At 32.4% G+C, this 23,022-nt stretch overlaps 3 protein-coding genes across 4 annotated transcripts in view; 1 reads left to right on the top strand and 2 right to left on the bottom strand.

Moving 5' to 3' along the window:
* Positions 1-10,295, bottom strand: part of LOC145313368 (pre-mRNA-splicing factor 38B-like) — a 100,028-nt gene extending 89,733 nt beyond the window's left edge. For both annotated transcript variants that reach the window (XR_013877313.1, XM_080152729.1), the window contains exon 1: positions 10,260-10,295. The gene's annotated coding sequence lies outside the window, so the exon portion shown is untranslated. The remainder of the gene's footprint in view (positions 1-10,259) is intronic.
* On the top strand, positions 1,122-13,405 carry LOC145313366 (tubulin alpha-2 chain-like). Its single transcript, XM_080152728.1, has 20 exons — positions 1,122-1,227; positions 1,525-1,592; positions 2,541-2,609; positions 3,234-3,295; positions 3,618-3,667; positions 4,124-4,210; positions 4,722-4,772; positions 5,105-5,213; positions 6,218-6,330; positions 6,408-6,465; positions 6,846-6,937; positions 7,181-7,225; positions 7,697-7,783; positions 8,033-8,087; positions 8,643-8,724; positions 9,214-9,257; positions 9,783-9,847; positions 11,062-11,112; positions 11,437-11,518; positions 12,954-13,405. Exons 1-20 carry the CDS (start codon positions 1,208-1,210, stop codon positions 12,993-12,995), a joined length of 1,332 nt encoding a protein of 443 aa, XP_080008854.1. The 5' UTR covers positions 1,122-1,207; the 3' UTR covers positions 12,996-13,405.
* A 72-nt stretch (positions 13,406-13,477) lies between these two features.
* On the bottom strand, positions 13,478-18,738 carry LOC145313364 (uncharacterized). The gene is made up of 8 exons (XM_080152726.1): positions 18,606-18,738; positions 17,815-17,894; positions 16,731-16,843; positions 16,331-16,437; positions 15,897-15,952; positions 14,775-15,554; positions 14,065-14,260; positions 13,478-13,671 (listed from the first exon to the last, which is right to left on the bottom strand). Exons 1-8 carry the CDS (start codon positions 18,674-18,676, stop codon positions 13,488-13,490), a joined length of 1,587 nt encoding a protein of 528 aa, XP_080008852.1. The 5' UTR covers positions 18,677-18,738; the 3' UTR covers positions 13,478-13,487.
* Positions 18,739-23,022: the final 4,284 nt, after the last annotated feature.

Genomic DNA, 23,022 nt, shown 5'->3' with positions numbered 1-23,022 from the left:
GTTGGATAGATAGATTTTGTTCTTTTAAAGCTACTTTATAATTTTCTGCGTCTGGTTATCTAAAATTGCTTATTGGACTAAATGAAAAATAATTCTGAAAAATAACCCTTTTCCAGTACGGCTTTAAAACCGGTTTATATTCACGGATTATAACCGGTTTTTAGCCTCATTGAGAAATTCGTCTCATTCTGAGAATCTTTTATTCTCTATCTGCGGAAAGCTGTCTAATACAATGCGATGAATAACTTTATCCAGTGACTTCGCGTTTAGCCTCCAGAGCTCTAACTATTATACAAAAGGTGTAATTTTGTCTTGGGTTCATTGTGGCTGACACTGACTTTTTACGTCCTATGATCTTGATACACGCAGTAAAGTATAGAATAGCCTAAACATTTCATTAGTCACTAGAGTTCGATTGACCTATTTTTCCCCTCATTTTAACCTAAAAATTATGACTAGATAGTTACCTACCTAATAAAAACGGTCGACCTAAAATATCCTCTGTTCGATCTATAACAAAAACGTTCTATCGCTTGAGGCACCTACCTTGGGGACAGGGTCGCATCCCGTGGGGGTATTTCCTCCCATCCCCTATTCACCCGTACTGACAGTAGTGCATCCGATCGTCGTTGGTAAGGTGATGGAATCGCGGCTCGTCTCAGCACCTCTTAAAAACTTAGGACGGTAATATGGTTTCTTTTTGCTATGTTAGATGCGCGACATTATTAGTTAAAGAAAATATCTTGGCCCGAAACAGTCGCAATTCATTACCATGTACATTGCACAATAAAGACTTGCAAAGAAAGGTCGTACAGTCAAAGAGTTGGTTGTTACCTGGCGACTGAACACAAAACACTGCAATTAACACGCAGAGTATGTTCAAGTTGGCGTGGAATGGACTTGTACCCTAAGCGGTCATCCCCTTTTCATGTTTCGAAAAAATGTGGTGTATGTGTTCCAAACCCTGGAAAAACACCATTATGATTTTTTTCTTTTGCCACGTTTCTACATATTTCTATATTCTCCGACAAGTGCATTAACGACGGACCGACCTCATACTTATCAAAACAACAATTTCAATAAAAAAATTATCGCAGGAAGCAAAAAAAATTGATAATAAAATTGGAACATTTTTTGATAAATTTAGTTAGTATTTAGAGTTGATAAAGATACGTGGCGAAAAATTGTCAACTAAACTTTCAACACCATGCCTAGAGAAGCATTAAGGTTTTTTTAGAGCAAAGCTTTTCTATACTTTCGGTAAGATTGTCCGCAGTACCTCCGTCCTTAACATATAGAACTTATCGTTAATTTAGGCTTGTTAGAATTAACTTTTCAATTTCAAATCTTATTTACTGGATCGAAATAAGGCTGACTATACGAGCACAATTTGATATAATGTTGCCAAAGGCAAGACTTTTTACATGCCACATAAACAGTTTTAAAAACAACTAAGCACTTTATTAAATAGTTACTTTAAAATTTTGAAAACAACTAGATTTTAGGTCGCCTCTTTTTTTACAGCATTCATATTGGTCAAGCTGGTTGCCAGATTGGATTCGAGGCATGGCAACTATTTGGTCTAGAACATGGTATGTAGTTACTGTTAGTATTTATTCACTCAAGACTAGGGGCTACGCCTAAAGATGCTTTAATGCGCATTTTAGAACAGAGTGGGGGGTTAGTCGACCCTCAATTTAAATTTTCGTTTTAAAAAGGAAAATTGAGAACAATTTTCGGGAGGAAAGAGGTATTTGGTATTTTTTCTATGTAGTTGTTTATCTATGGAGGGTGAAGGTCCCCTCCCCCAAAACATTGCCAGGACCTACATGAAGCTTCATTGTAAAATGGAACCTAGCACTGCATGTGTGAAATGTGAGAATATCCAAACAGAATTAAATATTTTGTAAAAGGACTAATTTGAATAATCAAAATCATTTTTTACAAAGGTTTCTTTTCAAGCAAAAAACTTTCAACAAAAGACTGAACATATTAGGACTGTTTTATTTTTTGTTTAAGTCAAATTGTTAAAAACAGCAGCAAAGATAAAACTTAGACAAGGTGGGCAATGGTTCAGATATCTGATAAACATTTTTGTAGAGATATCAACAACTTAGCTTAGTCAACGCATCTAGCATTATTTGAATAAACAAGGACGATTACGACTAATAGGAGCAAAACTGTGTATAATCATAAAATAAAGAGAAAGATATACAGAAAGATACAGAGAGATATAATAAACCAAACTTTTGTTTCAAGTCTTCACTTTATTGTGAATGTATGTGTATTTGAGTAGAGAACCGAATCGAGAGCAGCATTACAGAAAGAGACAAAAGAAAAGACATACAGACATAACCACTTAAGTTATAGTGTAGATTTGCCTCAAATACCATGTGAATAGAAATAGGACCAGATAGAGCGTGCTACTTCACTTAGTGAATGAGATTGAGTATTGAGTAGAGAACCGAATCGAGAGCAGTATTACAGACATATAGACACAACTACTAACTTTTCTTCTAATAGAATATGATATTTACTAGGATTAGGACCAGATGGAACTTGCATAGACAAGTGTTATGCGGATATGTCTTCTTTCTACAGTGAAACAGGTATAGAACTAAATTATTTTTGTTAGTAGCGAAGCTACTCTGTAATTCACTTTGTCTGTCCGTAAAATAAATTTATAGTATAGATGTGTAACCAGACTACTAACTGGATCCCCTGGACCTTTTCTGTCTGCTAGCAAATTGCTTTCTGCTTTTTTTTGTAGCGACTTGGATGTGTTAATATTAACGACGCTATTCGTTGATTTTAAAAGATCCAATTGAAAGTCGGCACAGGGTCATTGGGAACATCCAGTTATTTAATGTGATTCTCTCAGCTTTTATTCATGATGGACGGCTGATTTTTTTGTTGCAAAGATTCATTATACCAATGAGTATCTCGATTGTAATTTACTTGTCTGTTAGTCTGTCAGTTGTGCTACAAATTATAAATGTTATGAATAAAAAAAATGTTTCGGGATGTGATAAAAGGTTTCGTGATTCTTGATTTTAACAAATACTCTTTAAATCTCCTTGTCCGCATTCCCATCCATGATATTTTGTGCTTCGCTACTTATGGATGTTGTCATCCTTGTTTTATTAATAATTAATAATATTTTATTCTTTAAATTAAAAGTTTAAGAAGGATACAAATGTAATTTATGAAACCGTTATTATACATTTTTATAGGAAAAGGCAAATATGTACCAAGATCAATTTTTGTGGACCTTGAACCATCAGTCATTGATGAGGTATTTAAAAGTTCTTTAACTGAAAGAGTATCTTTTTATTACATTAATTTTATTTTCAATTTATTATAAATTATAATACAAGAAATGCTTTAATGCTGCTTTCCCATCAAAGTGCCTATCGAGCTCTGAAACACTCCTTCCTACCTTAAAAAAAATTGAAAACGCAAAAGTGACCAAACCCTCTGGAGCCTGTGATTGTGTTTCCGTAACCCTACGGAGCTACAAGGGTCCAATATAAATAACCTAACCTGACTAACGGAAAAAATACCCCGTTATTTTCATTTGTTTCTAAAGCATTGAAAACCATATTTGCTATGTTCAGATAAAGTCAAGCCCCTATGGAAAACTGTTTCATCCTGAAACAATGATTAGGTAAAAACCACTCAAATTTGGACAAAAGAAATGACTAAATATACATCAGGGCTTGACAGCTGCGCGTCAGCCGCCTGTAGGCCTTTGGGAAATTTTTGAGTATGTTGATTATGTAAGGGGTTTAGTTTAGGGGGGGTGTATGCACCCCAATTGGAATAAAACAAATCTTGTTCCTGGATTAAATTTCCCTAAAGCTCGCATACCCCTAAATTTTGGCCTAACCCAGAGCATGCCCCTGCTATAAATATTATTATCTTAAAATTCCAAGGACATTGGACTGTACAATATAATGAGTAATGGCCCCAATATAGTTTTGCGAATAAATAAACACATTCGGCCATTCTTTAGCTTAAAACTTTGGTGGCCAAGTTTGATTTATGATTAGTCTTTATAAAGTAACAGTAATTGTTGGTAAAACTTATTAATTGCATCAAATTCATCCTTATATATACCTAGTGGAAAGGAAGATGCCGCGAATAATTTTGCCCGTGGTCATTATACTGTTGGGAAAGAAATGCTGGATAGAGTTATGGATAGAATCAGGTATCTTTCATACACCCTAATAAGAAAATGATAAAAAATGAAAAAAGTATATAAAATAAATAAGTTATCTACAGCTTTTAGTCAAATTTTCATAAAAAAAACTGTGAATTTGACAGCCATTTACTTGGCCATTTTGAAATAAATATTGAAACTGCAAAAACTTACCAAAGGCAAAAACACAGTCTCTATATTTTTGCTACCTGTTGAAATGCAAATCAACTAAAATACTTGATGTTAGAAATATGCCAAAATTAAAGTTTGCATCAAAGTTAGAAAAATACCAAAAGTTGATAAAGCCAAAACTGGACGAAGCCAAATCTGTACCACTTTTGATTCCTGTGACGTCATAAAATGAGTGAGATGAGAGGAGAAGTAGGAAAGAAAACCCCTAAAAAAGAGATGGAGAATCCCTTATTTTTATTACGTCACATGAATCAAAAGTGGTGCAAAAGTGTTACAGATTGGGCTTCGTCACAAAACTGCTCTAGATTTCAAATTGTATTTATTTTAGGAGACAGGTAGAGATGACAGAAGGATTTCAAGGATTTCTGCTTTATCATAGGTAAACTTCCAAAAATATCAATGTATAGATTATCTATCTGAAGCAAAGGTACTCTTTAAAGGGTAAACCAGTTTAAAAATGCATTTTACTCAAGTTTTGGGTTGGTTTAAGGCTTAAAAATGTGGCAGCTTCTTGCAGTTATGAACGGAAGAGCCCTATATATTACCTATGAGAAGATTCACTTAAAATGAGAACCATATCAGTTCAGCGTTTAGCTTACATACAACAGAAAGACATCCTATTACTTTTATATAAGGATAATTAATTTTCACCGCTTTTAGAATACTTTTTTCCCAGTATTTTATATTTCTAATGCCCAAGAATACGTTTAGCTATGGTGGAGGAACTGGTTCTGGGTTCAGCTCTCTGCTTCTAGATTCCTTGGCAAGAGAATATCAGAGGAAGAATATTCTAGACTTTGCTGTTTACCCAGCTCCTCAGGTATATACAATAACAAGGACAAATACATCCAAAATTAATTCTCACTCAAAATAACTAAATGACAGTTATGGTTGTATATTATGTTTATTATTAACTGCAAAATTGTTCAAATAGGTAAAAATTACAACATAACAAATTATTTCTACCTTCGGATAATTGGAGGGCAATAAAGTTTTTAATAAGTTGTCATTTTCCAGTCATTGATTCTATAGCTTGTTTAGATGGCAACAGCTGTAGTAGAGCCACACAACGTAGTGCTAGCTACTCATGCTATTATGGAGAGTGATGCTGTTACTTTCCTTGTTTAGATGTCAACAGCTGTAGTAGAGCCATACAATGCAGTGCTAGCTACTCATGCTACCATGGAGAGTGAAGCTGTTACTTTCCTTGTTTAGATGTCAACAGCTGTAGTAGAGCCATACAATGCAGTGCTAGCTACTCATGCTACCATGGAGAGTGATGCTGTTACATTCCTTGTTTAGATGGCAACAGCTGTAGTAGAGCCATACAATGCTGTGCTAGCTACTCATGCTAACATAGAGAGTGATGCTGTCACATTCCTTGTTTAGATGTCAACAGCTGTACTAGAGCCATACAATGCTGTGCTAGCTACTCATGCTACCATGGAGAGTGTTGCTGTTACATTCCTTGTTTAGATGCCAACAGCTGTAGTAGAGCCATACAACGCCGTGCTAGCTACTCATGCTACCATGGAGAGTGATGCTATTACTTTCCTTGTTTAGATGTCAACAGCTGTAGTAGAGCTATACAACGCCGTGCTAGCTACTCATGCTACAATAGAGAGTGATGCTGTTACATTCCTTGTTTAGATGTCAACAGCTGTAGTAGAACCATACAATGCTGTGCTAGCTACTCATGCTACCATGGAGAGTGATGCTGTTACTTTCCTTGTTTAGATGTCAACAGCTGTAGTAGAGCCATACAATGCTGTGCTAGCTACTCATGCTAACATGGAGAGTGATGCTGTTACTTTCCTTGTTTAGATGTCAACAGCTGTAGTAGAGCCATACAATGCTGTGCTAGCTACTCATGCTACCATGGAGAGTGATGCTGTTACTTTCCTAATGGATAATGAAGCTGTATTCAACATCTGCAAGTAAGAAAACTACTCCTTTTATTAGAATTCTACTTTCTATCTTAATATATTTACTGTTTTTATTTAATCATATTAAGGCGGCAATTGGATGTTCCCTTGGCAAGCTACAAGGAGCTCAATCAAATTGTTTCACAGGTTATTTTATAAATCATTTACAATGTAGCAATTGAATGTCTACCTCAAAAATTGCTAGGATAATAAGTCTGTTCTTTTCTGGGATCTTTTGACCAAGGAAACATTACAGAGGAGGATTCTTTTTTAAAAATTTGAGTCGCTGCTTGCTGGTGAGGCAAAATTGTTTTGTGAAAAAGGGTTATTAACATAGGATTTTATTTGATTTTTTTTCGTAAAAAATCCACCTGTGGTTTTATGCTTTCCAGGTTGAAAAGGCCCACAACTATTTTTGTTCCCAACCCTTGCTGGTTATCTTTATATTTTATTGGTACCAACACTTTTTCTTAACCCTTGGTTCTATTAAAAGAAATCTTTGAGGATTGTATATTTTGAACATTTAGGTAGTGTCATCAGTTACAGCCTCGCTGAGATTTGAAGGAGCTTTAAATGTTGACCTCAATGAGTTCCAAACCAATCTGGTTCCCTATCCAAGGAATATTTATGAAATAAAATCCCCTCACAATGAAGGAACGTATTCACCAATATCTGACGACTATATTAGCAACCTAAATTGACAGCAATAATTCCCTTTTAAATATAATATCCATTTGAATTTATAAATTTAAAATTGAAGAGGTTTTGTGATTTAATTTCTATTTTTCTAAATTCAAAACAATAACATTTTGTAATTTAAAATTGAATATTTGAGATTTACATAAATATTGATTATTATCAGAATTCACTTCCCATTGGTTACTTATTCTCCAATACAAGCTGTCAGGTAAGGATTTTAATTTTATCCCCCAACCCCTTAATCTTTTACTAGAGATTTAATGTTAGTTAAGTTTTTTTGTTTTTTTTTAAATGGACTTTCTTAGTGAAAGTAGTATATGAAGCTTCCAAACAAGTAGAACTGAAGCAGATTTGTTGCTTTTGAAATATGAATGGACAGACAAAAAAAACCTTACTATTTTATAAAATAGGAGAATCTTTGTTTAAAAATGCGTTAGTTAATAGGTATAAAAAAATATGAACAAAAAATTGGAAAGCTTTTGGCAGGGCTCGGCATCCACGCATAAGTCTCATTGAAATCGTCATATTGAAAATTTAAATTTAGCTGGATGTCTAAACCTGTTCCCAAACAGGCAATCTATCACTTCAGAATTTTTATACATAAAAGCGGGTTTAAATTTCAGGCGTATGGGCGGCTGCCGAGCCCTGGCTATTTGGCATGATTTTTATCCTCATTTAGTAAATCTGGTCATGAGAGAAATTCAGTGCTGGACATAACCTCGGAATGTTTTGAACCATCCAATCAAATGGTCATGTGTGATCCCAGGTTTTAATAATTTCGCATTATAGACAACTATCCGCGGATAATATAATAAAAAATTGTTATTGTAATTTTGTTGGGCCCAAGTGGCATAAATCCGATTTTAATTTTATTGTTTTTTATATGAATATATTTTTTTAACTTGTCTAAAATACGTTGCTTAGAACTGGTTTAATCCAGCAGAAATGACTTTTATAATTGAGCCATTATAATCATTCTAAAATAAAATAATATTAAATTGTTTTTTTTTTGCAGGTTGGGTCAATATATGGCAGTTTGTTTGCTTTATAGAGGAGATGTTGTACCAAAGGTCAAATATTTTTACAAAAGTCCCTCAACAGATTATGACGTCATACGATAAAATAACCAATGAGAGGCATAACTTTTACCATTGGTCAATTACAGGTATACTGGCCTCTCATTGTCTATTCTATCGTATGACGTCATAATCAGTTAAGGGACTTTAATCATCTTCTATTACATATAAAAAAGTAACTAGGTGTTTTTTTTGTCTGTCTCAGCTTTAGTAATGATTTCTAGGCATATTTTAAGATTTAGTTTATTATGTCTTTTTTTTCTTTCCTTTTGAAATCACTAAACCTATAAAAATCAAGTAGGAATTTTTCCAGAATGGCTTCAAAACGGATTAATATCCGTTTGATTAGAACCGGTTTTGAGCCATGCCGAAAAATCATACACGAATATCAAAATAAAAATCACAACATTGATACCAGTTTTGTTAGCCCGATCCTTCTTTACGATACGATACATGATTTTTCAGTATGGATCAAAACCGATTCTAATTCAGCGAAATTTATTAAGTTATTTTATGTCAACAAATAAAGACAAACAAATATATTTTTAGGACATAAATAATGCAATAGCAAATATGAAAACCAAGAGAACTATTCAAATGGTCAAGTGGAGTCCTACTGGATTCAAATGGGGTAAGTAAGTTGAAGTTTAATCTCATTACTCATAAATTATATTTGGTTACTGAATTATATAATGGTCCTAATATTTTTTAGAACATATTGTTGGTTAATCAGTGACATGCACAAGGTTTTGTTATTAGTCGACTAAAAAAAGAGGGAAAAAAGGCGTCCAAAATTTCAATTCCTTTAAAACTTCTTTTTGCATTATTACAAAAATATCTCACATTTAAAAATGACATTTGAAATAGGGTTGGGCCGGATATCCGGCTTTTTTCAATTTCCGGCCGGATACCGAATATTAAAACTATCCGGTTACATGATATCCGGCTGATTTTTGACGCCGGATATCCGGTTATCCGGCCGGATATCCGGTAAATTGCCGGATATCGAACGTTGGCCAGATATCCGGCCGGAACCGTATATCCGGTATCCAGTATTTGGCAAAAAAAGTAACCCTAATTTGAAACCATCAAATACAATCAAAAATGTATAATGTTATAGGTATAAACAATGAACCAATGAGCGTTGTTCCTGGATCATCACAGGTTATTAAATCTGGGTAGATAATCAATTCCTTCCTATAAAGCTCTTTCATGAAGCAGCTTAGAGTGCCTATAAAAAATAATCCATACAATGCAAATGACCAATGATAGACCAGTATTCATTTTAAATGACCAATGGTAAAATGTATACTGGCCAATCATTTTCCATTTGTATTATATGACGTCATTTTTTACTATTAGCTGATTCTCCGTTATATCCTCTTTTACCTTTTCTTCTGCCCTAAATATAAAAAGCACAGTATTAGACAGGGGCGTCCAAGGGGGGGGGGGGAAAGGGGTGATTACCCCTCCCCAACAAAAAAGATTGGACGTCCTTGGTATTGGGTCTGTTTATAAAACGTTCATGCGCATACTTTATGTGGTTGAAATATTTACTATGATTATTAATAATTTTTCTTGATATATGTTTTACAGATATGATAAACATTCATGAATTGAAGGTTGGAAATACAAAAAAAAAATTATTATTTTAGTATTCTTAGACTTTATATTTATTTTAACATAAAGGCTGCTGTTCCGCGGTCAGTTTGCATGCTATCCAATTCTACTGCCATCGTAGAGGCTTGGTCAAGGTATTAAAATTTGAATATTATTAAATTAGGAAGGCACGCCATTCTATTTAAATAACCTTGTAGAGAATCGCCGTGCATGTCACTTATTTGATAAATATATCATTTACCTATGTATACTTTTTTATGTGTTTGAATTTAATACGGAAAGTTTTATGGCACTTGAAAAATAATGTCTTTTTTTGCATAACAATAATTACATGCTAGTAAACATTAAGAGACAAAATTACCTAAATAATAATGATTAATTTGCCTCACTGATTCTTAAATTCTTAAAAAAAAACTTTTGCACAACTAAAATCAGTTTTAACAGTTATAAATCTATCTCAACCATAACATTTATAAATTAGTAACTACTGCTGCTTCATAACGAAATATATTTCAAAGAAAAAAATCTTCATTATCAATCGCATCTCTTGTAGAAGTGAATCAAGCAATATTAGCTTGGTCGTTTTAAAATCAGTTTGCCCCACTAAAATTTTAGTGAGGCAAAATTATCCCCTCTAAATTCTTAATTTGCCTCACTGATTTTAGTGAGGCAAACTGATTTTAGTGTGGCAAAAGTTTTTTAAGAATTCACCTCAGGTGTCAAATCTTTCTGAACTTATACTGTATAGATTTTCCACAGGAATATAGAAATTTATATATTCCTTTATAGATTTAATTTGGGTCATTAACCTTTTCTTTAACTTCCTTCATATTAGAATTAAGTCTAAAGCTTGAAGCTAATTAATAAAAGATGGGCGCACATAATGGTTCATTACCATGTTTGTTAACCAGATCACTGTCATAAGATATTGGTGAACCACATAAATTGTCAACTACAACCATAAATATAGAAAATACGCTCTTTTCAAAAGTGAAGCTTTTCTATTTTGAGCTTTCGTTCTTCCGTAACGGATAGCTTTGATCTTTGAGTTGGGCATGTTAGAATCTTTCTATCGACTTCAAACTTTGAAAGATGATTTCTTTAACAATTAGGTACAAAATAGATAGCGTAGAAACTCTAAAATCATTTTAGAAAGCCCCTATGTCTATATATGAATTTGTATGCATTTTTTGAACGATTATTATCCAATTATCCAATTGACTTAAGTTTTGGAATATTGATTCCTACAACCATTAGGCACAATGTTATCTATCTATGTTTAAATCTGGAAAGATTATGTAAGTAAGTACATGTAAATTTATTTTAGATGTTAACTTTTTTTGTTAAGATTGAATTTCAAGTTTGATCTGATGTACAGCAAGAGAGCTTTTGTTCATTGGTAAATATTTTATTTCTTTTTCTTCAGTTGGTATGTTTAAACAGGGATTGGCAGCTGCCTATATTTAAAAATTCGCAAAGTCAACAGCCTAAGTCAAGCCACCCTATTTTGAATAATCAGCATTATTCATTACAAGAATGGCAGCTGGAAATTTATTCGCGACCATCTTGATTCTTCTTTAACCGCAAAAAAGTAAAAAATTCGCAACTAAGTCACGATTTTTTTGCAATCTGCCCTTAAATGCACAGCAACCGAGCAGCCCAGTGTTCTATTATAAATCCATTTAATTAAAAATTGATTCTTGAGACTATATATACCTACTAGGTATGTTGGGGAAGGTATGGAGGAGGGCGAGTTCCATGAGGCCAGAGAGGATCTTGCTGCCCTTGAAAAGGACTATGAAGAGGTTGGTTAATATATTTGAATTGAATATAGTTTTCGTATTATAGGAATGAGTTAAGAATTATGGCTATTTCCCACAAAGTTTTTACTCGAGCTTTTTGAAATTAATTGATATTGAAAAGGGGAGGATGGATAGATAGATATTTTTACCTTAAGCTAGGTTAGGTTAGGTTAGGTTATAGTGGGCAAAGGATAGCCCGCAGAGTTAGGGCATGTATGGGGTTGATGTGCTCGACTGACACTTTGTGGGAAAGCACCATAATTAGGGATCAAAGGAGAGGTGACTAAAATATAAGCCAATCGGGAGACAAATAGTGCAATTGGCTAATTTGTGTTAAAACATGACATTTTGTAAAATGATAGAATGTTTAATTTCCTTATTATTTTGCTATGCTTTCAATCTTCCTTTGACACAAATTTATTTTTATCTACAAGAAATGAATTGACCAGACACATATTTGTCAGGGGGTGAGGGGGGGGGGCAGTGGTAGAAATTCTTGTCTCATAATAAAGTCTTGATTACTGCAACGTTTTTTGTTGGGGCAGGGGCCAGCCGCCAACAATTATGCAAACTCACGCGGCATTCCTCAGCTCAATGAGTATAATATGGGAGTTTTTTAGTTCTTGTTTGAAGCTATCTTTTATTTTCATATACTCATGATTAAGTGCATTGTACCAAAAAAGTTGTAATGCAAAGAAGTTGCAAAATAATTTCAAAAAATTTAATTGAAAGATTACCACATTGAAATTGATTTTGGTGTTGGAGGATAATTGAATTCATGCCTTGATAAAAAAATGTGTGTTAATCTGAATGTTTTGCCCCTCCTCATCTTGTCTCTGATCTGACAGGCAAATTTGAAACAGATGAATTTAGGCTTTTCCTGGTTAGCCATGCAAATTTACTAAATTTATACTACATATATAATTTTGCATTCAATTTATATTATTAATAAATGTCAAAGAAAAACTTTTCATGATAAAAAAACCTAGGAAAATTCATTGTCTTTGAATATTCTTAAAAAAGAGAACAAAATTAAGGATGTAAAAAAGTCAAAATCCAAGAAAATACCTATGCAAAAAATTAAAAAAAAAACACAAAGTAAATGATTAATTGGATTTATTTATGTACATGTTCTTAAAAATCACAGCTTCTAAATTTCTCATGGATCTGACAATGGCCGATAAATTGATGTAAATGTCCAATGATAATGCACAAAATAATCCCGTTTGTAGATTTCAATTAGTGTTGAATTGTTCCAACACTAATCTTAATGAACCAACCAATCAAAATTTAATAAAAGTCCCCAAAGTTGTTAAGAAAACAATAGGAAAATGTTATCATAGGACTTTGGGGACTAGTGTAATAAACAGCTCATTGTCCCCTCTCTCTCTGAATGAATATGCAGTTTTTTGTTTGGTTTTATTTTTTAATATTTTAGATTGGAATGGCTGATGATGATACTGATGAAGAAGAATATTAAATCGTCCAATTAGCAAAATCTTATAAAATTATCTAGGCTATCCTAGTTAGGTTTCCTTGTATAGTTATAAAAATGGATATATCATTACTTGGATCTTACACCAAATTTTCATGTTTTCTAATAAAGTGAAACTCTCAGCGGGGTTAAATAACGATTCCCCCCTTCCACCCCCTTTGCACCATCTCCTCCTCTTCTACTGGATGAAAGAACTGACCAATAAGTAATGTCCATGTTAGCAAACTAAATTGACGACAATTTTTCCCCTTTCATAATATCCTTTGATATGTAAGTCTTTGGAAACCCTAACTCCTCTAGGCTAGCCTAAGAATTTTCATAGGATTTGCCCTTATAACTTTTTTGATAATGTAAGATGAATAATTTTCCAACCAAATAAAGTTTGTCTTATCTTGAAAAACTTTTTTTTAAATGGACAAATAACATAGTAATTTATAGAGTAGCTTTTTTACAAAAAAACTGAAATGTAAGAACAACTTATTTATTAGGCGAGTATGAATTGCAATTTGGTACATCATTATCATTAGTGGGGGTAAAACCATAATAATTGGCTTTCAATTTTATCTTTGTTAAATCTCTGGCTGTCAACACAAGTTGAATGAAAGATTTGCCACAAAATGGATCAATACTGATCTTAGGACTTTCTGTATTTGTCAGACATCTGAAATGAAAAATAATTAAGATTAAGAATAATTATTGTTAAAAAAAAATAAATTGTAAGCGTTATTACAAATAGATAACTAATATTAAATAACAACTTAAGAGTTCGAATATAAATTATTTAAATTAATAGATAAGATTAGCGAAAAAGAGGTTGCCTTAAGAAGAATAATTTTGCTCTAATTTTTTAAGTGTCGAACTTGAAAAAGAAATAAGTTAGGGCTCGGCAGCAGCTCTAATTCTATTTGACTATCAAGTGTCGCTAAATATACATGCAGCCTCTCGCAGCCTAACACGTTGTTAGTAGACAGGGCTTTCAGAAAGTTGCAGCTACCAAATATAAAATCAGCCGCAGATGCAGCCAAGCAACTAAACCATAAATAAAACTACTTACATCTTTTCAGTGAGAAAGACCCCAGTGATACCAGACTTGACTCGGACAAAGTCTTCACAATCAGAGTTATCTGTCTTTGTCATATACTCGAGTAGTTTCATCTTGATAGAGCTGTGAGTGTCCCCGACCTTCACATTCCATGTCACATTCTTGTACAGACAATCTTCTAGCCCGTTGAATAAGATTTTACCAATGCCTTTAAAATTAATAAATTTTGGTACTTATGCAAAATAATTTTTTTTCATTGACCAAAAACAGAATTGACTCCATTGAAATGAAGCACTATTTCTATGTACATCTTACATTTAAAACTAATGGGGAGTTTTTTCTAGTGGGGCTTTAAACTGAGTACTATATCTTTAGGCCAACCCTAATCTGAAAGAGTATATCAAAAATACTTAGAAGGGAGGGAAGGAAGGGGGGCGCTATAATGACCTATAAAAATCTAAGACATCTGAACTTAAGACAAAGCCCACATTGTCCTGTTGTGACGTCATAAATTTTGAGAAAGAGAAAGGAGAACCCTATTTCTTCCATCTCCTTTGAAGAGATTTTATTCCCCCCTTCCCATTTCCTATCCTGAAATTTATGACGTTACAACAGGACAATTTGGGCTTTGTTGAACTTAAGCATATCTTAAAAGAAAATTGAAAATGATAACTTTTTAACTAATTCCAAGTATTTTCAATCATGTTATGATAAAAGTTTACCTGCAGTTTTTGAAAAAATGCATGGGATGGGTCCTTGAGGCGTTGTTGTGGTGGGAATCAATGAACTTGTTGATTTGGGTACTGCTGACGTTATTGGTTCTAGTGGGCTTGTTGACTTTGCACCTTCTGTTGTTGTTTCTTCAGTAGTTGTGTCCTCTTCAGTAGTTGTTATGTCTTCAGTAGTTGTTATGTTTTCAGTAGTTGTTGTGTCTTCAGTAGTTGTTGTGTCTTCTGTTGTAGTAATTTCTTTAGTAGTAGTAGTTTCTTCAGTTGTTGTGGTAGTTGGCTCAGCTGTAGTTTGTTCTTCTATTGTAGTTGTTGTTACGGTAGTAGTTGTTGTGGTTGTAGAAGTAGATGGTTCTCCAGTTGAGGATTGTGTAGTTGATTCTCTAGTAGTTGTAGATTTAATTGTGGAGATAGTTGTTGGTACAATTAGAGGAGTGGTTGAAGATTCTTCAGGACAATTTTTACAACTCAACATTGCAGTTTTGGAGTTGTTGTACACCAAATTTCTTTCCCCAGTTTCAAGAGTTTCATACATTTCGATGTGGCAAGTAATATTTCTTCTGTGATATTCTTTCACACCCTCAAATCTCAAGGTATCTGTGACTTGCATGCCCTCAGTGTAGGGAACTATTTTTCTTGCATGGACCACAAAAAAATCAATTGGTCCATTATCCATTGACCAGGTTACATTGGGAGCTGGGCTCACATTCTCCATCACAATTGACACTAGGAGGGTTTGGTGGTTCTTGAACTTGAACACATTCACGCCGTTTTCTGAAAATTTAAATTATTTCAGTGCATTTAATGTTTAAGGGTGTTTTCTGTTTGATGATTGTTTAAGTATTCAAATGACTTTACAATAGATGGGGTTTACTGCACAACTTTTATTATTTATCTTTAAGGTAAAGATTACAACAGGGCAAACCAATAGCATTCAAGTTATGTATAATACAGTGAGGTAGAGTTTTCAAATGTAATCAAAACAGCAAAGGCAAGAATTCTTTGTGAGAAACAATTCAAGTTATCATGGAGTAGATTTTCATTTTTCAGCACAAAAACGGACAGAAAGACAAAAAATGAGCTGTAGAGTAGCTTCCCATCTAAAACAATACTTGCCTATAGGAGGATTAGGATCCCAGGTAACTGTACTTGGCTCTTGGATCACTGACACTAGTTTTAGAAAATTCTTAAACGTTACTTCATTTATCTTAATTCTGATGTGAAGAATTTTTTTAAGTTGTTGATCAAGGCATTAACTTTTTTTCAACGATATAACAATATGCTAACAATATCAAAGAAAATTTACAATTAATCTTAAGAAATTATTAACTAGTTATTCTGTTAGATTATGTTTTTTTTTTTGCAATTAAAAAAAACTAAATTTGTGCAGTTTAACTTTTTTAATCTCAACAATACACATTAAAAATATTTTCAAATCTTCTCTATGCTAAACAATACTAAACTTAATATTTTAATGCTAAAATTATAAATCTCTTTGGTTGAATTAGAATACAACTTTGTATTGAAATTTTATAGATAAGAATTTTCCTTCAAATGTTTTTACAGATGGTATCAAGTTGACTTGAAGTTTATCATCAATATGTTTAGGCCTCGTGTCTACAAACATACATGTCCAGTTTCCCTTGTCCTCCAGACTAATATAGTATAGCATATCAAGTTTTTAGTGGCCAAGACATTTTATGGCTCCTACAGTCCGTCCGCAATGCTATGTGGGAAATGTGTTCTTCTTGGCTGCTATTTAAGATAGACTGCTGATTTTTTGTGTGGAAATACCTCTTCCAAAAGAGCATACAGCATACAATTTATCTTGGTCTGTCAGTCATAATAGAAAACATTTGTTTATTTCAAAAAGGTTTCGTGATTTCCTTATTTCTACATGGTGCAACCTTTATTTTATGTTATTTATTTACTATATAATATACTATTCCTTATTTCTGTAATATGCATGGTGCAACCTTTGTTGTAAGTATTTATTCTGTAACCAAATTTTCCAAACTGTTCACATTTTTCTGATTTGCCTCTCCTTGCAGCCATACAGCTCTGGTAAATAATATTTTATCTTGTTAATGCAAAATCAAAATAATTAAAGGAATCTTTAGTTGTAAATACAGAAGCTTATAGTAGCCAATAAAATCACATTTGATGAATCCCAAATACCTTTCCTTACTAATGGACAACCTGACAGTCATTTTTAGAGTAGCTTTAATATTTATACTGACGAATTGATTAGTTTTTTAAAGCTTAGGTTTTTTTTGTGATGGATTCTTGATTAAAAGAGATGAAAAAATGAACTTAGTGTCTTAAAATACAGTGTGTTTTTTTTATGAGCACTTTTTTGAAAGCAATTTTACCCCACTTATAGTTATCAGAATTTAATGATTAATGGCTTATTTTCTTCGTTTTTTAAGGGAAATTATGAAACAACAAAAAAAATTACAGTTTTTGTTGAAAAAGTACAGTAAAGTTGAAAATTAAAAACTTAGGTGTCAACATATAAAAATGGTTTTAGCGCATTTTTCTTAAAAAAATGGATTTTCTGTAGTCGACTTTGGGGGGCCAGTACTCCCTCCCTGGTTGAGATATGACCTTCAAACTTTAATATGTTCTAGTACATGTCCCTAATAGTATCTGTATACATTTTTAGCTCTATATCTCAACTTTGAAGTGTTTAGCAGCCATTCTTGCAAAAGGTTGATTATTTGAGCATAAGAAAAATGCGCTAAAACCATTTAAAAGAATATCTATGATTAGGAAAAATATTTATGTGAATAGTTATTTTTAGCATAGTACTATAAACAGCTTTCCGCGGATATAAAATGTACAATTAAAAACAGTTTTTTAGCACCGAGATGCCAAAGGCAAACGCTAAAAAAACTGGTTTTAATATTATAATTGTGCATTTTTATATTCGTAGAAAACTGGATATAATACGATGCTTGTCATAGTTTTTTTTGTATTGATGAAAACCAGTTCTAATCCACCGGTTTCGAATGAATTCGAGAAAATAATTCCTTGTCTTGTTCCAGAAGTCTGAAAGTACATGTACTCCATTCCTCAGGTCCATTGCAGCGCAGCTTTAGTTCAGAGTCCTTTCTAAACATGCGCAATTTGACAAAGACCGAATTGTGTCAAAAATAATCCATTTGGCGTCATAGAAATGAGTGATTATCCATCTCTTTTTTCAGGGGTTTTCTTTCCTACTTCTCCTCTTATCTCCCTCATTTTTATGACGTCACATGGATCTTTTTTGACACAATTTGGTCTTTGTCCAGAATTTTATAACAATAAACATTTCTACAATTTATGTCTTTTAAATAGTCCGTACAGCTTTGATCTGATTATTGAAACATAGTAAAAGTTGAGAGGGAGGGGACATTGGACTGTTTGATACACTTGTTCCCAAAGTTTAATAATAACGTTTTCTTATTCTTTGAATAAACAACTTTGGGGAGTTTGTTGAATATTGATTGGTTTATTCGTTAAGTCGTTTCTATCGCTGCAGATTGAAATGTACAGATGGAATAATTTCGTGCATCATCATTGGGGATATACATCAATTTATCGGTCATTGGTTATCCCTTTAGTTCCTTGGTAAATTTTTTTTTTAAATATCTATTTACTATAACAGTTGGTTTAGTTCCTTTTGCTAGGTTTAGAACCATTAACATCAAGGTACAAATAAATCATAAATTATTTACAGAGAAACATGCAGACAGACAGACATACGAGGTGAGGGAAGAGTTATAGAACACGCCTTGCATCTAAAAATAACTAAATGAAATCAGTAAACTAATTTCGATATACTTTTTCTCAATGAAAACACCACTAACTAATGAAATCACACATAACATGCAACTAACTCTATTCCAATCCATTTTTTATCTATCTATTTTCACATGTGATTTTGTTTCATAACAAATTTTACTGAAGAATTCATTTAAACATATTGACAATAATTTTCTTTAGAAGATAAGAATTATTTAAAAGATGATGCTTCTAAGTAAACAGATATCAGAGAAAAATGCACAGGAAAATTATTTTTAATCATTTAATTGTATTACATCATACATATATCATTAAGTAGTAAGATGTGTGTGTGTGTGTGTGTGTGTATTACTATGTATGTCCAAAAAACGGCTGGATAGATCATTATCAAATTAGGGTCCGTCCAACTGTACAACATTTTATAAAGCTATCATTCTATTCAGGTCAGAACCGTCCTATCGTTTTTAAGCTTTGCTAGATGTTTCCTTTAAAATTTTCGGCAAATCCCTGGAAAAGGCTCTGCGTATAAGCGAGGTATCTATATAACAAAGTCTTACTTATTCAGTATCCTTTATTTTGTTGTATAAATTCTTTTTTTTTCTTCAGACTTCTAAATAATGTTAAATATCAAATCAAATGCATTGTTTCTCTATGTTTGTTTATATATCGTTTGTCTGACAGTCTAATTAACCGAGCATCGCTTTTATGCATGTTGTCATCCTTTTTCATTTTAATTAATAAATCATGAGGTCTTCAAAACTACAAATTTACACCTCACCTATATTAATGAAAATGTTAAAGTCTATATTTGCATAAAAAAAACTATACCCTGTTAAAAAAAGATGTTCCCAAAAATGCTCATAGAGACATATACGTCATTAATACCCTTTGAGGAAGGTTGAAAACTACGCAGGTTAAAGAAAGTCCAAAGGCATTAATATCCTATAAAAAACATCATTATACAAATTAGATAAGTTTTTTTGTCTGAAGCTTAATATCTCAATAACCATTAAACTGAATTGGTTCTCCATTTTAGGTAAGCTTAACATAGATCCTGTGATAGTTTTAGGCTATTCTATTTTCAGTTTTATGACTTGGGTTGGTTTTAGGCTATTTTTCTAGCCCCTCCCTACCCTGTTGAATACATAGCCCCTAGATGCTAGGTTCGTTGACGCCAGTATATATATATACTAGCGGCTACGCCCCTAGAGGCCTCTAGTGGCACTTTGAATGTTTTTTTTTATTTAAAATATCTAATTACAGAAATAATTGGTTTATGTTTCGTTGGAGTCTCTTTTTCGGGAGGGGTAATTTTTTTTCCAGGGGCGATTTCTCCTGATAGGGTGGTGGTACCCTCCCCCAAAATAGTTATAAACCTTCCCGGGACTTATGAGAAGCTACCCTGTTAAGGAGAACCCGATCGGTTCAGCGGTAAGCGAGATCCTTCGCTACAAACAAACAGACAGACAAACAGACAGACAGACAGACATCGTTCTACTTTGTATTATAGATATATATATATCAAAATCGATTAATCAATTATTATTTGCTACCTTTAAAAATATTTATTGATTAATAACATCAAAATAGCTTTCTTAAATGGCTTTTGCTACTAGGCGAGCTTTAAGACAGATAAATTTGATATATTTTGTATAAAATATACTTAAAGATAAAATAAAAAAAAACGAAATCTTTAAACCTTAAAGTATTTTTTTTTACTAGGGAAACTATTAATACAATGTATGAATATAAATAAATAAATAGGTAATAGTCTGGGTGAAGGGTTAATGAAGTTTTTAATTTGTTTGTCATACAAATATGATTTATAATCTTTAAGGAATAAAAACTTAATCTTCACATCTTACATTTTAGTGGCTGGGTTCATTGGTCTTGAGAAAATTTTTTAAACTGTAAGTCTATTGTATGAGATTCAAATTTCCTACTTTTAAAACTCTTTTCGGGGCTTTTTATAATGCATATTAAACGAGATAGATACTTCTTAATGGTGTGTAATTTGTTGTATCTATTGTTAAAATGGGTTTACCTATGTAAATGAATTAGCTTAAAATATAAATTTAGTTTTAGAAGAAGAAAAATATAGTATTACAAACAGCTTTACGCAGAAAAATTTTTTACATCAATATTAGTGGAAAATTCATGATTTTTCAGAATGTTGGAGACCCGGTTAAAATCCAGCAGTAAAAATTGGTTTCGAAGCCATAGTGGAAAAATCTTTATAAATAAAATAATATACTTTCAGTAGTTTCCATATGCTTTTTTATGCTTTTTATGCTTTTTTATTTAAATAAAAAATTGTAAACGTATGATTAATTCTAAAAGATTGTAAAGTTCCTTCTATAAAATACATTCTTTATGAGTTTCTTTAAAATATGAAGATCAAAACTACAACAATGAGTCAACGTTCCAATGACCCCGCCAAATAATATAAGCAGCGTGGAGGCGTTTTCGTAATCTTGAAAGGTTTTACGTAGAAAAAAGGGTTATCCCTTATCGATCAAAGCCCATGGTTAACCCATTCCCACAAATTTTAAATTCTTATGGTCAATTTAAAAAGATATAATTATTAACATTTAGTTAGTTTATTAAGTGCCTAAGATAATTTTATGAACAAAATTATTTTAAGCGGATAAAAAGCAATTTTTATTTTATCCCTTTAAAAAATAATAAATGCAACTTCATTATAAAAACAAAACAAACACAAAAAAAGGTTTTAACAAGTGATTATGAACAATAGTAAAATTCATTACAGGCGTATTAGTTGATTTTATGTGTTATGGGCCTATTAGGCATTTTCCCGTATTTGACAGTACAAAGTGCTCTACCAACTAGAGGAAGAAAAAAAACTGCTTCAATAATGGGTTAATCCTAATTGCATTCCTGACTTGGGCGTCAGATTCCCTGGCTCTGCCTTTTAGCCAGGCCTAGAACGATTAAGTATAAAATAATCACAATATTATTTAGTACAAAACCACGTGGAACTTTACTGTTATAGCACATAATAAAGAATATAAAAGAACCAACTGAAGGAGTAGAGTAGAGTTTAACACTCAACTGACCATGGGTAACTAATACAGGCTATGGACAATAGAGAAACAAACCAGAATACCCATCTGAAAATTGTTTGAATAAGAGGGATTTAATTTTATAAAACGATTGGCTACGGCTATAATATCTACGGTCTTTGCATGCGAAGGGGGAGAAAGGGGCAGAAAAATAGTCTTAAACCATACCAAGACTTAAATTTAGATAAATAAAATAGCTAAAACCATTCGGGGATCAATGTGAAGCTTCAGTGGTTATCACGATCTTAAAGGACAAACAAAATCTTACTACTTGATATAATAGGATGTACATTACAAATAGGCAACAATCTATACCTCAACATAATATTTGATTTGTACATAAAAAATTATTTCATATTTTTTTTATTTTTGGTTTCTTCTTTTCCCTCCATAATAATTTATAATAACTGCTGCCGAGCCCTGACAAAAACTATTGTAACCAAATTAATCCATGATTAATAAAGGTTTATATTTTGAAATTCTAGAAAAAGAACAAAAATTAGATAGCCAACTTATCTCCAAATATAATTTATTAGCTGTTAGTGAGCGCCCACTTTGAAATGAAACAAATCTTCAGCTTAGCCAACATAATTTCTAGAGGATTAACATATTTAAAAGCAAAACTTTTCTACAGTTAGAGTATGCCTGTAATCCGCAATGGAAAGCTTTTTATTTCAGAATCGTTCTATCGATCTTTTTCTTTTTTTTATGATGATTTATGTAGAAATTAGGTACAATTAAAATGTATAGTTACTCTATAACCTGTTGATTTTACATATGACGTAAAACTTGATTTTTAGGCTCTCGATTCTTGGGATAATTAGGCAAAGTTTTACAAGGGAAGCATCTCTAATATCAAGTTTTTTTTAAATAGAAAGTAAGTATGTATATGTTAGGCCTTTTAGAAATTTTAAATGAAAATATAAAAATAATGTGATATATTTTCTGTTTCATTTGCAATGACAGTATGATTTGTTGAGCTTCGCTTTTACGGATGTTGTCATCCTTGTTCTTGATATATTATCCGCTTTTGAATGGTGGATTAATATGTCAACTTGGATATTTTTTCTATTAAATAAAATGGGCTAATACTTGATTCAGTCGTATGGGCATATAAATAATAATAATAATATTAAAAGAAGGATATGGTAGCCTATGTCCCCTCTGCCTTTCCGTCGACTCAAAAAATAAAAAGATGTCGCGTTCTCTTCGCGGCATAAAATAATTAAATAATATGGTTTACGAAACACAAAAACTTTAAGAAAAAATCAGATGAGATTTTTATTATAAAAGTTTAGAACAACTCCAAACTCTTTTGCCTTTAAGTAAGCTAACACATTTAGTTTTTGAATGTTTTTAAATCTTTTTATTGT

The sequence above is a fragment of the Acartia tonsa genome, chromosome 3, assembly GCF_053477335.1.
Source record: "Acartia tonsa isolate MP-2025a chromosome 3, ASM5347733v1, whole genome shotgun sequence".
Taxonomy (NCBI): Eukaryota; Metazoa; Arthropoda; class Copepoda; order Calanoida; family Acartiidae; genus Acartia; species Acartia tonsa.
The sequence above is the reverse complement of the archived record's forward strand: the minus strand, read 5'-3'. Positions and strand labels throughout refer to the sequence as shown.